Genomic DNA, 19430 nt, shown 5'->3' on the forward strand with positions numbered 1-19430 from the left:
AGAATACATTTGGCTTTAAAAATGTAAGAAAAATTAGAATAGTCACATTTGGGATGTCTTTTATCATATGTTTTCTCAGTCAGGGCTGACTTGGACCTAAACATATTTCTGCAAATTTGAATATGAATTGCACGTGTGCAAAATTCAAATTTGAAATAGACTATCCAGTTAAAATTTTTGAAAATGTCTAATTTAAGTACATAATAAGAATAGTATTCAAGATATTCATAACCACCTATCAGTTTAACTGCTATTAAATGAGATTTATGTTTTTCTTAGTTCAGTCATCTTTACTTCATTTATCAATATAATACCTTCTTGTTTGGTGTGTCATAAAATTCATAGCATCCCTGAAAACAATTCAAGTGAAGAGAGACCCTCTAACATCTAGAAATAGCAGTTCATCAGATTTCCATCATTTCACACCAATCTGTCTTAAAAAAGGTCATATTAGAAAAGGATGTTGTCCTTGATACACTGTCTGAATAAAAATCGAAGTGATTATGGCTGGAATGCTTTTCATCACAGATCTAACCTTTCACTGCAACAACCAAGCCACAATGAATAACATATCTGGAATAAGAATTTTATGGTTCGCTATTGTTTAGTTAAACAATCTGGCATAGTACACACTCTGACATTGTTGTATTTTACAAATGAAAAGAGTTCACACAAAGTTGTGTGAAGTTATGTCAATAATAAATTAGAAATTAAAGCTTAAATATTCAGGTAAATGTTTATATTTATTGTTTAGAAATGTAACAAAGTTTGTATTGCTGAATCTCTGTTGTTTCTAACACTGTTTCTTTATAATTTCAGCTGACATTGGCATAAAATGATTCTCTCCTTCATATAAATCACCAATGTTTGTCATCCTTTTCAAAGATGTTATACAGAACTGATGAGACTTTGTTTATATAAATCTATGGTGGAATTACCGTGAAATAATTCCTTTGACCTGATATTATTAATAATATTTCTCTACTTTCTGGAATAAATACAAGATAATTTTGCATTCTAATTAAACTTGGACAAATTTACCTCAGAGACATAACTGGCTTCTCTTGACAGAAATTTCATGTATATCTAGGTAACTGGATCTATTTTAGTGTTACCATATGCATTGATTTCTTACTACAAGACAGACTTCTGTAATAAAACAATCTTGGAATACTTGCACAGAAATCATTTCTTATGATAAATCACCATGTAAGTAACCATTTGTTGCATCTTCAGACATCATCAAAGATCAGAGTTGATGGAAATAAAGTTCAAGAAATGTTTGTTGAAATATAAAGCCTAACACAAGAAAACTTTGTATATTGTGGTAAGATAAGAAAATTATGGAAAATGAATTATGTGACAACCAGGATGAATATAAAATACAGTCAAGGACTGATTTTCCTGATAAGACACTGAAACAAATAGAAAAGTTATCAAAACACAGTGATGTTTCTAAGCTATTATCTGAAAAAGGTACCTTAACTAAACATAAACCTATTCATGCTGGAGGGAAACCATATCACTGTGATATCTGTGGTAAATCATTTTCTCAGAAGGGCTCCTTAACTACACACAACCGTATTCATACAGGAGAGAAGCCATATGACTGTGATATCTGTAGTAAATCATTCTCTACAAAAGTTCATCTAGCTACTCACATACGCATTCATACAGGAGTGAAACCATATCACTGTGATACCTGTGATAAATCATTCTCTCAAAGCAGTTATTTAACTACTCATAAACGTATTCATACAGGGGAGAAGCCATATCACTGTGATATCTGTGGCAAATCATTTTCTCGCAATGGCAAATTATCTACTCACAAACGTATTCATACAGGAGAGAAGCCATATGACTGTAATATCTGTGGTAAAACATTTTCTAGAAGTGATTATTTAACCACTCATAAACATATTCATACAGGAAAGAAGCCTTATGACTGTGATATCTGTGATAAATCATTCTTTCGATATAGTGAATTGACTACTCACAAACGTATTCATACAGGAGAGAAGCCATATCACTGTGATATCTGCGGTAAATCATTCTCTCGAAGTGATCACTTAACTACTCACAAACATATTCATACAAGAGAGAGGCCATATCATTGTGATATCTGTGGTAAATCATTCTCTGTAGATAGTCACTTAACTACTCACAAACGCATTCATGCAGGGGAGAAGCCATATCAGTGTGACATCTGTGGTAAATCATTCTCTCAAACAAATATCTTAACTACTCACAAACGTATTCACACAGGAGAGAAGCCATATCTCTGTGATGTATGTGGCAAATCATTCTCTGTACCATGTAGTTTAACTAAACACAAACGTATCCATACAGGAGAGAGACCATATCGCTGCAGTATCTGTGGTAAATCATTCTCCATAGATAGTCACTTAACAACACACAAACGCATTCATACAGGAGAGAAACCATATCACTGTGATATCTGTGGTAAATCATTCTCTCGAAGTAGTTATTTGAATACTCACAAACGTGTTCATACAGAAAAGAAGCCAGATGACTCTGATATATAAAGTAAATAATTCTCTTTAACCATTTGGAAACACATTCACATATTTGTTGCTGGATTTAGCATCACAATCTGGCTGTTGTGTTATTTTAGTGACGACTACTGTGTTTGCATTCAGGACAGGTGTTAGATCTGAGAATACTTATCTATTTTCATTTGAGTGAACTATGAAAAGTCTGTCCTATAAGAGAGAATCTATATCTCTGTTGAAAATACTTCTCTCTAAAATGTTGAGTTAATGAGATACAAGAAAAAAGCTGTCACTCTCACTTGCATTAAATCATTCTCATAAAATTATATAGCCATATTTTCATATTACAACAAATATATCTATATTGGTGCTGTTAAAACTTATCAGTGTGATATTTCTAATAAATACTTGCTTTCAAAATGCTCATATACATATATATATACATTTTAGAAATGCCTAGAAAAGAGAAAAGATACTCTTGGTTTATTTGAAATTGAGAGTAAATAATATGGAAATGTATTTACTGATTAACATTACACAAGCCTTAATAAAATGCATTTCATTATAGGATAATATGTATTAGATCTTATATTCTAGTTCTTTTTATGCAGTCAGGTCTTGGAACCTATTTTGATAAAAGAAATTTAAAGTATATGTCTTTAAGAAACTGATTTTATTTGGAAAATCCATCTAATTTATCATTTCTCTTATGCTTAAGCAAATGTTAATTTGCATGTATCAAGGTCTATGATACAGCAGATCATCACTCTGATTTGACTTTTGACATCTCATCTGTAATGCCTTGCACCCTGAGATCTGACTGCATCACTCTATTGTTTATATGTGTGGTTGTTTTAAATAAAGAAACTAAATCTCTTTATGAAGATGTAAATATTTCTATCTGAAAAATGTATGATGAAGATAAATTTTAGATTAAATTATTTTTAATCTCCTAACTTATGAAGGCAGTAACTGCATTACTCTGTTGTTACTTAATACTGTTGCATATACTATTGATAGTATACATCATTCTATGCACACTTAGTCATGCAGGAGAGAAGCTATACATTTGTGGATCTTGTTTTCTAAGCAGTAAATTAAACAAACATCAGCACATTCAGAAAGAGAAGCAATATCTCTGAAATATCTATTGTGTATCATACCCTAAAACTGGTAACTTCATGAGACAGGAGAGGAGCTGTATTTCTATGACATCTTTGGACATATTCACCACAACTATGTTTTTATTGAAGTAAAGTATATGTAACAGAGTTCAGCACATATTACGTGTAAACCACTAATGCGTTGGTAATTTCTAAAAATACTTTCCACACATGTGCATTATCTACCTAAATACCCTACCCCCAATCACTCACTGAATCTAGGAACAGACCTTAAAAGCATCTTCCAACTAAGTCATGACATCCTTGTCACTTTAACAACACACTAAATTACTAGACTTATCAATAAAACATGTTATACCACATAGTTTGTAGTCATGAATAACAAATCCCTCAGTTACACTTGTTAGGTTTTGCTATCTTTGATGTCATCATATTGTATTTCCACATATATAACATTAATAAACTATCACAAATACTAGGATTCTTGTTTAGAACCAGGGGATTAACAACCTCAGATCAGTTGTTAAATCTATACAAAGCTCAAGTAAGACAAACATTGAAGCAGTGTGTATATCTATGGGATGGAATCCTAGAGCAAATTCAGAAGAAAGTAATTTAACTGATTCAATCACAAAGAAGCTTCAACCACTATCTCATGGAAACAATTTGTTCTCTCTCTGTTGTTACTGCAGTGGTATCTCTGAAATATCTGAACATCTTCCCTTTCACATTACCTTTCTGCCCATGTTTTTCCCAATGAATCTTCAAACTGAATATCAAAATAACCCTACCAATCTCACCAGTCTGGAAGCACCTTCAAAGATCAATAACTGACAAAAACATCAACAAATAGATAACTTACCACTGTGATATTTTTAATAAAGCACTCTTAAAATATTTATTTTCTCTCTTAACATAAGAAACATACTCTCACAACTTGATGATAGCATCACTGCACAGTTATATAAATAAATGTGTGTACCTGTTTTCACTTCACTTTGCACCAGTTCTGATTGTTGATTAAAAATATTGAGTAAAACAATCATTGAAAAAATATTTCTTGGCTAAAAGCTATTGAATTAGATTAATCTCAGGAGTGTCATAAGATGTATTATGTATATTTATCTGAATGATAAAAAAAATCATTTTAAAACTAGAAAACTTCAGTGTACATAAATATTATTAATATTTTTTTTTAACAGTGATATACTTGCTACACTTTATTCTTGATAGAGCTACATGCATATAAATAGCTTGGTGTGGAAGAATGGTATTATTTTACTACTCAGTGATACTAAAGATTATTGACAGCCATTGTGAAAGCCACTCAGACTGATAGCTGTGATTGCCACTAGAATAAGAAAGTCTTGGTTTCATTCTTTGCACCAGGACATGTTTTGTATAATGTTCACCTCTAACAATGGTGTCTTTAGTCATATCAGATAAGCGTGAGTTCAAATCCTATGGCTTATTTAAATTTCACAATATCATGACAGCTCCTCCAATTTTCAATGTCAAGCTATTGTGGTGTGCAAGCAGTCCACTGAATCTACAACTGTTTTAGTTAATTGAAAAGACATACTTGATGTCTGTCCAATGCATAGATTCATCTGTAGAATTCCTTTAATTATTTATAAACCTTACATTAAGTAACTACAGTGGTAAATGCTGGAAAAGCAAAAGAAACATAGAAAACTAAAACCTGCAGCAGATCCAGCCAATTCCATGGAATAAATTTACCCATATATTTCTAAACATTCTTATGACATTCACTTTTGTAACTAATATAGATCTAATCACGAGCACAAGATAGTAGCATTCATTTCATAAGTAGTATTTCTGGTTCAAGAAACACGGAAATAAGCTTTTTGACACATACATGGGGAATATCATTGGTGCAGAAATTTCATTATTAGATACTTTTTCTACCTTATATGCAAAAATGTTCAGAACTAGTAGAAGTCTAATTTACATATATTATTCAACAATAAATTTCATAAACATCGCATGACTTAGACACAGGAGGTTAAAGTATGTTCCGGAGACTAGGTGTTGAAATGGCTGTGTAGTTAAGTTCACATCCTAACCACATGGATTTGGGTTCAGTCTTACTGAGCAGCACTCCAGATGTCTTCTACTAAAGCCCTGGGCTAACCAAAACTCTAACTGAGTTTAGTAGATTGAATCTAAAAGAAGCCTGTCGTGTATAAATATATTTATATGTATCTTTATCTGGACATTGCATGCTATTTGTAAATAACTATCACTGTTATTCATTTGAACTCTGCCATGGGGAAATGTTACCTTGCTTGGAAATAGGTAAGGGTTGGTGAAGGAAGCACATCTTGATAATGTTGACGGCACCCTTCAGTCATAATTCACAAATCAAAGGATATAAACAGAAAAATGTTAAACTTATCAGCTGACAGCCATCTTCTTAAAGGGAATGATCAACTGAAGTACATGAAACAACACAAAAGACATTAAACCCAGGAAGACTAATATCAGCTTGTACAACCCTCCATACAATCTGCCTGTGACTGGAAATGTAACAAGTAACTTACTGACATTGGTCACCTAATGATTTTGCAGCAACAGAAATACCACAGTATCCCTGATAAAAGTGTAAATATATACAGCTATATAGATAATCATCATCATCGTTTAACGTCTGTTTTCCATGCTAGCATGGGTTGGATGGTTCGACCGGTATCTGGGAAGCCAGAAGGCTGCACCAGACTCCAGTCTGATCTGGCAGTGTTTCTACAGCTGGATGCCCTTCCTAACGCCAACCACTCCATGAGTGTAGTGGGTGCTTTTTACGTGCCAGGCAAGGCTGGCAACGGCCACGATCGGTTGGTGCTTTTTACGTGCCACCGGCACGGAAGCCAGTCAAGGCGGCGCTGGCATCAGTCATGTTCGGATGGTGCTTTTTACGTGCCACCAGCACAGGGATCACAACTGCATTTTACATTGATTTTTTAATGTTGATGTACTTGACTCAGTAGGTCTCCTCAGGCACAGGGTCGAAACGGTGTTTCTTTACTTGCCACCTGCACAGGAGTCAGTCCAGCGGCACTGGCAACTGCCGGGTGCCAGTCATAGGATTGGTTCAATTTCAATTCCAATTTCACTTGCTCTAACAGGTCTTTGCAAGTAGAGTTTAGTGTACAATGAAGGGAGGTTGGCATGGGTGTCAGTTGTCGGATAAGGTTCAATTTCAAATTCAACTTCACTTGCCTCAATAGGTCTTCGCGTGTCCAAGGAAGAAAAAGCATGCATAAGTGGGCTGGCAAAGGACATGGGATGGACTCACTTGTCCTGCCGGGTCTTCTCACGCACAGCATATTTCTAAAGGTCTCGGTCAATAGTCATTGCCTCAGTGAGGCCTAATGTTCAAAGGTCGTGCTTCACCACCTCATCCCAGGTTTTCCTGGGTCTACCTCTTCCACCGGTTCCCTCAACCGCTAGGGATTGGCACTTTTTCACACACCTATCTGCATCCATTCTCGCCACATGAACATACCAGCGTAATCGTCTCTCTTGAACACCACAGCTGATGCTTCTTAGATCCAACTTATCTCTCAAGGTACTTAAACTCTGTCGAGTATGTATACTGACATTACACATACATCGGAGCATACTGGCTTCATTCCTCATGAGCTTACGCATGTCCTCAGCAGTCACAGCCCATGTTTCACTGCCATGTAGCATGGCTGTTCGTACACATGCGTCATACAGTCTGCCTTTTATTCTGAGCGAGGGGCCTTTTGTCACCAGCAGAGGTAAGAGCTCTCTGAACTTTGCCCAGGCTATTCTTACTCTAGCAGTTACACTTTCAGCACACCCGTCCTGCTACTGACTTGGTTACCTAGGTAACGGAAGCTATCAACTACTTCTAGTTTTTCTCCCTGGAAAGTGATGGAAGTTGTTTTCTGCACATTTTCAGTGTTTATCGCTCCTGAGCATCTGCCATATGCAAAAACTATCTTCCTAGATAGCCTTCCTTTGACATTGCTGCACCTCTTATGTGTCCATAGCTTACACTGGGTACATCTTATAGAGTTTCTACCTACGCCTTTTCTACAGATTGAGTAGGGCCATCTACCTGAAGGCGTTTGTGGTTTGTCTACCTTCCTACTTATTAGGACTTTTGTTTTAGCAAGGTTGACTCTAAGGTCCTTCAATTCTAATCCTTGCTTCCACACCTGAAACTACTCCTCCAGTTCTGATAGTGACTCAGCAATTAGAGCAAGGTCGTCAGCATAGAGGAGCTCCCAGAGGCATCCAGTCTTGAATTCCTCTGTTATTGCCTGGAGAACTATGATAAATAGGGGGGGGTGAGGACTGAACCTTGGTGGACTCCTATCTCTACCCGGAATTCTTCACTGTACTCGTTGCCAACCCTCACCTTACTAGCAGCATCCCTGTACATGGCTTGCACGGCTCTCACTAACCATTTATCTATCCCTAGTTTCCTCATTGACCACCAGATAAGGGATTGGGGGACCCTGTCAAAGGCTTTCTCCATGTCAACGAAAGCCAGGTACAGAGGTTTATCTTTGGCTAGGTATTTCTCCTGCAGCTGTCTTACCAGGAATATAGAATCAGTGGTGCTTTTCCCTGGCACGAACCCAAACTGCATTTCATCTAAACTGACTCTCTCTCTCTGATTAGTTGGGCTATGATCCTCTCCGTAACCTTCAATACTTGATCCAGCAACTTGATACCTCTGTAATTATTTGTATCTAAGGCGTCACCTTTGCCTTTGTAGTAGTTGACTATTATGCTGCTACACCAGTCATTGGGTATGACTCCTTTGTGTATCACCTGGTTAACTATACAGGTGACTAGGCAATAGCCGACACTGCCAGATATTTTGAGCATCTCTGCAGTAATTCCTGATGGGCCTGGGGCTTTCCCTGTCTTCATGCTTCTAATTGCCTTAACTACCAAGGAACTGTCAACTCGGATAGCTGGTCCCTATACACTTAAATCTCACACAATAACAAAATGCTCAGAAATCTGAATATAATTACAAAACTTCACTCAATGGAAAATATCTATTGAATTTTATACATAAAACTGTAGTAAAAACAAGCGAATATTAAAATGGCATATATACAGCTAACAGAAAACACTTGAAATATACTTGGTGCGTTTCTTCAAATCTACAACTTTATATTGCTGTCAAAAGACATGTAGAGGCTAAAAGTTGGAGGAATTAACAATATATGAACAACAATGTTGAAAACATTAAATCATACATCAATGCCGGTAAGAGGTGCAACTGGTGAACCATTAAAAATTCAATATAGTTATAACATCAAATAACAAGAGTTATTTAGAGCATTCTGGAAAAAAAACTTACAATAAATATGCTGGATAATACTGGGAGGCAGTAGGAGATGCACTATATGCTGTGTGATTTTACAATCATCATCGTTTAATGTCCATGTTCCATGCTGGCATGGGTTGGATAGTTTGACAAGATTCAGGGTGTCAAAGGACTGGATTGTGCTCCAGTGTTTGCTTTGGTATGGCTTCTATGGTTGGATGTCCTTCCTAACATCGACTTCATAATGTGCATTAGATACTTTTTTGTTTTTTTATCATGCCACCAACACTTGTGAGGTTACGTACAGCTTGCAAGACTACAAACCCCAAGGGAGAAGCTTTATTCTCAGTGATGAGAAATTAAAATGTGAGAGAAGAGGTCAGAGCAGAATCTACAATCATTGTGGATGTAGTTATTTCTTATGCAATTATAGGTAACTATATAAGTAACATGAAGAAAAACATTATTAAAGTACATGATCTGATGTGGCTAATGAAAATAACGTGATAATTCTGTTTAACTTCCAACAGATTCTCCATCTTACTGGAGTTTTTCCAATAGTAAGGTTATTGCAAATCCCAGACAAAACTGAGTTAAACAGAAAAATAAATATAGCCTGTGAAACTTCAATGAACTGATAAATGTTATTGTATCTGGTGGTTGCAGGAGGGTTATCATACCAATGAATGTATGTAAATATATATTCATGTGAATCTTTACGTGTGTGTGTGTCTATGTTTAATGTTTAGGTTGTAACTGGTAAAAGGTTTGGGTTAGGCAGTATGTGGCAAGTTGAGAAGGCTGATTGAGAAAAAGTTGCATATTGCATAGTCAATCATTCTCCGGTGCATTGAAAAAAAAATTGATGCAAGAAATAGTTCATACTTATTAGAGATTTTATTCAATTGTTACAAAGTTTTCCCCACCTCTGATGAACTGGAAGTAAATACAAATGTTAGTAAGTTTTGTCAAGAGAATTTCTTGTTGTACAAATCTACTACTAAGTTTTGTGAAAGGAGGAAAGTAATGGTATGAAGCTTGCCATTGATGACAACTTACTTGTCTACTAGTAGCAATCAGAAAAAGGAGAGAAAAAGAGAATGGCATTCTACCCAATGTATTGAATTCTATATCAAATAGTTTGATATACATTAGAATGCTTATGATTGTCATCATCATAATTTAATATCTGTTGTTTGTGTTAGCATGGGTTGGACAATTTGACTAGGGCTGGCAAGCTGAGGGGCTGCACCAGACTCCAGTCTGATTTGGCATAGTTGCTACAGCTGGATGCCCTTCCTAACACCAAACACTCTGAGAGTGTAATGGATGCTTTTACATGGCACAACTACGATTTCACTTGGCTTAATGGAACTTCTTCTCAAGCATGGCATATTGCCAAAGATCTCAATCATTTGTCATTGCCTCCATGAGGCTCAGCACTCGAAAGGTGCTTTTTATGTGCCACTGGCATGGGTTTCAGTTACATGACACCAGCATCAGCCACAGCTACGATTTCATTTGGCTTGATGGGTCTTCTCAAATACTTGTCTTAGTCACTAGTCATTGCCTCTGTGAGACCCAACATTCAAAGATCATGCTTCACCACCTCGTCCCATGTCTTCCTAAGTCTACCTCTACCACAGGTTTCCTCCACAGTTATAGATTGGCACTCCTTTACAGAGCTGTCCATGTCCATATGCATCACATAACCATACCAGTGCGGTCATCTCTCTTGCACAACACATCTGGTGCCTCTTATGCCCAACTTTTCCCTCAAGATGCATACACTTTATCTATCTCTCTCCCATTTATAAAAAACAAAAGATCTTGAGTAAGTTGAGAAAGAAAATATTTTGAAAGATCAATCATAAATATCAGGCAGTGACAACGGAAAGCACACTTGCCTTTTGTATGTGCCACTATTTGAGCAATTAAAAATAAGGAAAAGAAGGATTTCTTTGTTAAATTCAGTACTTATTTCGGGAATTTTTCGACAATTGACCATGCAAATGAAAGCTCTAAACAGCTGTAAATTTCTTTCAGAGAAAATGAAAACTGTAATCAATAAAAAATGAAAGGCAAAAATACGAAAAAACGAGAAATTTTTTTCTACTTCAAAAATCTTGCCTTAAATTTCAAAATCATTTTCCATGCTTAAATTACAAATCCACTTCCACTTTACCATGTTGGAAATTTAATTGAAATTGGGCAAAAGGTGTCCAATTTAGACCCCCAAGTGTCTCCAAACATCAATAAAATCCCCATTTTCATAGCAAAGCAACCACTGTAGCACCCCAAAACGTCTCCCAATCAATTTCTCACCTCAAGTTACTCCCACCTGTAAATTGTTATCCCCTTCCAGCCCCATTTAGACCCCTTTTTACAGAAAAATCCAATTTATATCAACGTTCGCCTTCTTCATTTTATAGATTAGATACCTGGACTTGCTCGGGATTAAAATAGTTTATTATTGTTTTACTTGTTTCGGTATTATAACCTGATTTCATTCGGGTCTATGCAGGCCACATTTTAAAAGATGAGGAATTTTACCCTAGAGGCCATGCCTTTCAATTGAGCAAATTCAAAGTTGCCATGCAAATTCGCTAGCACTTTTAACATAGGTGTGCATATTTTCAGCTCAATCCGACCACATATGCACACATTATATATATATAAAGTTTCACTGCAGACATTAATATATTTTGTTTCATTAAATATTTTTTCATCTTTAATCAGATGAACATCCCAGACTAGCTGACAATCTCAATTGCCATGTAATTTGTATGTTTTCACTACAATCAATTGAAACCATCTTGATTAGGGATACAATTTGCACTGCATCACAAAATTTCATAGTAAATTTTAATTTGTAGTTTTCTTTTATTAAATATTTGCATCCTTATAGATTTTGAAAGATTTTTATCATTACTCAAAAAATAAATTATGATTTTCATCACCTCATGTCTTGAAGATAAAATATTTTTTTAAAGTTGCTTTCTATAAACATCACCAGTGTGCAGAGAATTGCTGGATAAATTTGGTTAAAATTATTTTTTTTGTCCTTAAAGGTTCAAAATTTTTATTATTTATTTCTTTAAAAAAAAAAAAGTGAAAACAAATGATAAAGGAATGAAGTTATATTTATTGTATGGTAACAGATGTCTGAAATTCTGCCTTCAGAACTGTTCCCAATGATATATATAGAAATAATTTTTGTTGCTTATGCTTGTAGTCTGTATTGTTCTCATCTGGAAGTGTAGACATAGAAAGTAGGGCAATTCTTAAATTGGTTGAAATGAGAAAACTTATGTAAATAGTAAAAGATAATGAAGAATATATACCTTACAATAAAATTTCTTGTGATTGATATTGTAATCCCTCCATGTGTTTTTTTCTTTTTTTTTTTTGTGCTACCAGCATTTGTGAGATTGCCAACTTTTGATCAAGGAAAGGAAAAGGAAAATGCTCCTATTACTAAATGGGTGAGCAGGGTATTTGAAAAGGGCAGATGACTTTATGCAGAATACTGAAAGGTTAAAGTAAGATAGTAAGACAAGCACTGGTGTCTTGCGACACACAAATATAAATAAACAAATAAATATATATATATCATCATTGTTTAATGTCCGTTCTCCATGCTTGCATGGGTTGGACAGTTCAACCAGGGATCTGGGAAGCCAGAAGGCTGCACCAGGCTCCAGTCTGATCTGGCAGTGTTTCCACAGCTGGATGCCCTTCCTAACGCCAACCACTCCATGAGTGTAGTGGGTGCTTTTTACGTGCCACCGACACAGGTGCCAGGCAAGGCTGGCAACGGCAACGATCAGATTGGTGCTTTATATATATATATATATATAATGTATATTATTTACAAAAAAATGTGTATATAAATTGTGTTATATATATATATGAACAACAGCCATTTACAATTCATAAAAATTGTTCCAATAAGAAAGCGAAAGATACATTTTAAATTTAAACAAAATATATTGTTTATTATAAAATTTTAAAATATACAATTACAATCAGAAATTTTATAGTTAATTAACCTAAATTTGTAATCATTACTTATAACCTACAAATTAAACTATTTTGACGTTATCACCAAATATCATTACAAAATATCTGGAAATATTGATTACTCTTTTAAACATTTTACAGGTGTTCATATAGTGTTTAATAATGTTACTATGATTCTATATAAATACATTTGTTAGTGATTAATAATTATTACGCTGATAACAAACATTTGTTTGTTTGATAATGTTATTATGGTGATAGTCAACATTTACTGTTAAAGAAAATAGCTAATATCTTAGCTAAGTCACTACAGGATAATGTTAGCTTGGATGTAATTCATGTTCATGTGTAGATGTAGAGTCAGAGATGCCATGTTTCTATAAGGACAACTGCAAAAGGTTTTAAGAATAAACCACTTAATCAATCTGAAGAATACTTCTAACAGGATCTCACCTTATGCAGTCTTGTGTGTGTACTAACACTAGGTACAGATGTAGCCTTGTGAGAGACACTTCACACCAAATATATACAAAAGTAATTGAAAGAAACAAAGGTTTTGTGGAAGGCTGACTAAGGACTGAAACATCAGATGCTCTATAAGTACATGAGTAGTTAAAAGTAGCAGGAGCTATAAAACAACTGGAAAATAACAACTTGCAGCAAATTAAGCATATGCAAGCCTTCACCTAGAATTTGTCTAATTCCACTTCTGTTCATTATAGTTCTGTGTTACAGAATTATAACGAATTCAAACTATCATAACACAGAGTTCAAAATTATTGATAATCTGGTTGTAGAAGCAGAATTTGTCAAACAAGTCATGGAATATTTTTTTTTAATTTGGGAGAATGATCAGGAGTATAGAGACCTAAAACGTGGCAAAATTCAAAAATCTACTTAGAAACACAGAGTACAAAATGTGTAGGTTGCTCAACATAGAGGTGGGAGTTCAGTATTATGCCTAAAAGTTTATGAAGGTTTCTGGCAGATTGACTGAGGTTGGGGCATAAAATGCTCTTTAAATACTACATTAGTTAACAGTAGTAGCATCAGCCATTGAATATTCAACTGGCCAGAAACTCAGTGCAAATAAATGATGCTAAGTACCTCAGAAAAGCTGCAAGCATTGAAGATTAAAATACAAATAATGTTGATGAGAACTGTATTCTAGAAAAAATCCCCATATATGTATATATAAATTTATCATAAAATATATTGTTGATTGTAGAAAACATTTTGCCAAAGCATCTATGGAATTTTCACCTATAAATAATTTCTAAATAAAGTTCCACTACAGGTACCACAATGGTATGGTCTTTCACTTGTCTGAGCTAAGTTTGTGTTAAAATAAAGAACCGCCTTAAGAGTATGTTTTACTACAAATATCAGAGTTTTATGGGCTTTCTCCTGTATGAACACGTATGTGAGAAGACAAATGACCTCTTTTAGAAAATGTTTTACCACAAATATCACAGTGGTATGGGCTTTCTTCTAAGTGAGTGTGTTTGTGGGAACATAGCTCAACATTTGTAGAAAATGATTCACTACAGATATCACAGTGATATGGTTTCTCTCCTGCATGAATATGTTTGGGAAAAGATAAATCATCACTTCTAGAAATTGTTTCATCACCAGTATCATACTGGTATGTTTTCTCTCCAGTGTGGATACGTTTGTGGGAAGATAAATTACTATTTTGAGAAAAATTTTTACCACAGATGTCACAATGATATGGTTTCCCTCCTGTGTGAACAAGTTTGTGGCAAGACAAATCACCATTTCTAGAAAATGTTTTACCACAGATATCACATTTAAATGGTCTTTCTCCAGAGTGAATATGTTTGTGGCGAGTCAATGAACTGTTTCTAGTGAATCTCTCATCACAGATATCACAGTGATATGGTTTTTCTCCTGTATGAGTAAGCTTGTGAGAAGACAAATGACTACTAACAGAAAATGTTCTACCACAGATATCACAGCGATATGGTCTTTCTCCTGTATGAATACGTATATGACAAGACAAATGACCCCTTGTAGAAAATGTTTTATCACAGATATCACAGCGGAATGGGCTTTCTCCTGTGTGAATTCGTTTGTGGGTAAATAAGCTACGATTATCAAAGAAGGCTTTACCACAGTCACTACATTGGAAAGGTTTTTCTCCTGTATGAATACGTTTGTGAGTAGATAAATTACCTTTCTGAGAGAAGTTTTTACCACATGTGTCACAGTGGTATGGTTTTTCTCCAGTATGAATACGCTTGTGGGCAGATAAACTGCCACTTGTAGAAAAGTTTTCATCACAGATATCACAGTGGTGTAGTTTTTTCCCTGTGTGAATACGTTTATGGCAAGATAACAAATTTCTTGTAGCAAATATTTTATCACAAATTTTACATTGGTACAGCTTTTTGACAGAGTGGATTAATTTATGCTGAATTAAATTCTTTCTTGTTGTAAATAATTCCTCACAGATATCACAAGGATGTGATTCCTCTTCTGTATTTTCCTGTGTCTGAGTTGATGAATCAATATTTTCAGACTTTTTCTCATCCATAACTTTCTCTTTTAATCTATATGATGTGATGATGTTTTGGCTGTTAAGAGAGAACTTCAAGTGGATTTATTATAAAAGAATTTTATAGTAACTAACTAGTAACTTAAGTGTTATCAAATTGGATCATTTAACTAACAAGATATTTCTAGATATACCAATCCTAACACATGACAGTTTCAATATCATAGTGATTAATCCCTGTTAAATCAAAATTTCTGAACATAATTTTCCAGTTCATGTCAGCATGGAAGATGATTGTTAAAAGATGATGATTTTTCACAATAGTACAAATTCCTGCCTGAGGATTGTGGCTGTGCTGCAGCACTACCTATACTAGTGAGGCTGTTACAACAGCCTTCTTCTAAAGATGGCTTACGTAGTTTTGCTACTAATCTTAATCCAAAGGAAATATTTTACATTCATTCAACAAAGAGTTGTAGAAATAGGCTGACATTAGCTTGATGAAGTTCTTTTTAGTCTTCAAAAGTTGATAAACATGTTGATCTCCAGTGAAATATTAGTATCTCAATGTCATCAGATAATCTGAAATAAGAAGACAACATAAGATATAAGGGACAATGAAGTGTAAACAGAAATATTATTGGAGAGAAGATATTTGACCACAGGCAGCAAAATTAGATTAGCAAGAAACAGCCAGAACATATTTACAGAAGAGAAAAGACTCTGATAAAAAACAAGATGTGGTGGACTCAATGATAAGGACTATGAATCCAGATCTTAGAATGAAGACCTTCAAATATGACCAGTCTATGGAACATTACCAAATCATTATATAAATATTATATCTTCTGATCAAAACAAACATACATATCTACACTATAATAATAACAAAACAGATTACTTCATTTGGTTCAAACTTTTGGTTGTTAGTCTCTTTGGATATACCTCGATCAATTCTAAAAGACAAAACATTGTATAATGGTGTGGCTGTGTAGTAAAAAGTTGGCTTTCCAACTACATGATTCTGGGTTCAGTCCAACTATGTCACACTTTGGGCAGGTCTCTTCTACTATAGCCCCGGGCCAACCAAAGTCTTGTTAGTAGATTTGAAACTGAAAGGAGCCTATAATGTGTATATATAACTATATAAAAGCATTATTGCTGTTCAAAACAGTAAAAATGAGGCGGTTAGCAAGACTTCTACCATAATAGGTATAATATTAAATATTTGAATAAAAGAAGGGTAAAAAATACTGCTTGCCAAAGATGAAAGCGAAAGCTTCAAAACCACCTATGATAAATACACAAGCAATGCAATGAACACTTTAAAAATAGGCCTACCTTCAGGATGTAATTTGAAGATAGTTAACATATTTAATATTATACCTATTAAGGTAGAAGTCTTGCTAACTGCCTCATTATTACTGTTTTTAACAGCAATAATGCTTTCATATAGTTACTTTCTAATTGCTTACAATAGTTTTCTCTTTAAACGGAGCGGGACATTTAAAGTTTGAAATGCACATGAGTTGACATAGTGGATATTTTGGAAGTAGATGTTACTATCTCCAACTGAAAATTGAAGAGCATGTTTTCTCATGCACAGCATGAAATCAATCGAAATTGTGGTACGTAAACTGTCTTCAAATTCCATCCTGAATCTTTAAACTTAATACATAGGACTTAAGTTTAAAGATTTAGTTAACAGAATATATTTGTTAAGATATTTTGTGTTTGTATTTTATGGTATATTATTGCATTTTCTTCGATTTTTCTTGCAAGATTATGTATTTTTATATATATTTATATTTTCTTACAAGATTATATACGTATATTTATATATTTAATAATTTTACTGTTTTTATCTTGGACCTGAAGAGTGATTATATTTAAATTGAATTGATTTTACTGTTATCAGTTTGAAAATATAGCCAAGAAACATGTGTAGTCTTTTTACCAATTATATACTTTTTATTTATTTTGTACTTTACTTAATTATTGGTATATGTTTTATCGTATATTTAATTTTTTCTATATGGTATAATTTAATTAAATCATTATTTCATTGTTGAATAGCTAAAAGGTGGTTCTTCTCTAATTTATATACATATATATTGTGAAATTTGATTCAGTATTACTAAATTAAATTTTTCCCTGTAAGTTTGGAATAATATTTCCCAATATTATTATTATATATACATACATATATATACATATATACACACACACACACACATATATATATATACACACACATATATATATACACACACATATATATATATACACACACACACATATATATATACACACACACACATATATATACACACACACACATATATATATACACACACACATATATATATACACACACACACACATATATATATACACACACACACACATATATATACACACACACACATATATATACACACACACACATATATATATACACACACACACATATATATATACACACATACACATATATATACACACACACACATATATATACACACAGCCAGGATCCCTGGCCTGGTGGTACGTAAAAAGCACTATCCGACTCGGGGCCGTGGCACGTAAAATACTCCAATGCGACCGTACGACAGGCACCCATGCCAACCCCCTTTGCTTGTGAAGACATGTTGGGGCAAGCGAAATCGAAAATCGAAATCGAATTGAACCAGCCAGGATCCCTGGTCTGGTGGTACGTAAAAAGCACTATCCGACTCGTGGCCGTGGCACGTAAAATACTCCAATGCGACCGTACGACAGGCACCCTTGCCAACCCCCTTTGCTTGTGAAGACATGTTGGGGCAAGCGAAATCGTAATCGAATTGAACCAGCCAGGATCCCTGGTCTGGTGGTACGTAAAAAGCACTATCCGACTCGTGGCCGATGCCAGCACCGCCTCGACTGGCTTCCGTGCCGGTGGCACATAAAATACACCAATCTGACCGTGGCCGTTGCCAGCCCCGCCTGGCACCTGTGCAGGTGGCACGTAAAAAGCACCCACTACACTCACGGAGTGGTTGGCGTTAGGAAGGGCATCCAGCTGTAGAAACATTGCCAAATTAGACTGGAGCCTGGTGCAGCCTTCTGGCTTCCCAGAACCCCGGTCGAACCGTCCAACCCATGCTAGCATGGAGAACGGACGTTAAACGACGATGATGATGATGATATACACACACACACATATATATACACACACACACATATATATATATATATATACATACATACATATATATACATATATAAATACATACATACATATATATATACATACATACATATATATACACATACATACATATATATACACATACATACATATATATATACATACATATATATATATATATACATTAGAATTAGATTGTAAAGTTTTTTAGTATAGGTAAAGTATTTAATACTATTGAATTTAATAATAATAATAATAAGTACTTTTTTCACAAATAATTTTATAAACGATAAGTAATACATTATTAGTTTTGGATTTTTTTTTTTATTTCATTAATTTTTCCAAATGATAAGTATAAAATTTATTTAAGAAATAATGGAGTCATTTATTTATTCATATGTTTATATTGAAAAAATTTTGATTTCTAATAGCTATATTTGTTAATTATAATTTAGATACATACTTTTATTTAATTATATAATTTTATTATTTTATAATTATTATATGTGAACAAAAATCTAAAAGTATTAAGTGATTGTTTTGTATAATAATTTGTAACGTAAAATATTAGAGTATAGCTAGTGAAAAGATATTCTATAGTTTGTTAATGTTATTCTCAAAGCTAAATTATATCTTCACAGATAAATACATTTTTCTATCTATTTACTCTATTTTTTTACCTTAGGTTTTTAACATGATAAATGTATTATAGGTACATGGTCCT

General features: G+C 34.2%; 1 protein-coding gene across 1 annotated transcript in view; it reads right to left on the reverse strand.

Moving 5' to 3' along the window:
- Positions 1 to 19430, reverse strand: part of LOC115214080 (zinc finger protein 62 homolog) — a 433795-nt gene that overhangs the window by 102523 nt on the left and 311842 nt on the right. Inside the window, exon 5 of the mRNA XM_029783125.2 lies at positions 14666 to 14685. Coding sequence (XP_029638985.2) covers positions 14666 to 14685 — 20 coding nt within the window. The remainder of the gene's footprint in view (positions 1 to 14665; positions 14686 to 19430) is intronic.

The sequence above is a fragment of the Octopus sinensis genome, linkage group LG7 (assembly GCF_006345805.1).
Source record: "Octopus sinensis linkage group LG7, ASM634580v1, whole genome shotgun sequence".
Lineage (NCBI taxonomy): Eukaryota > Metazoa > Mollusca > Cephalopoda > Octopoda > Octopodidae > Octopus > Octopus sinensis.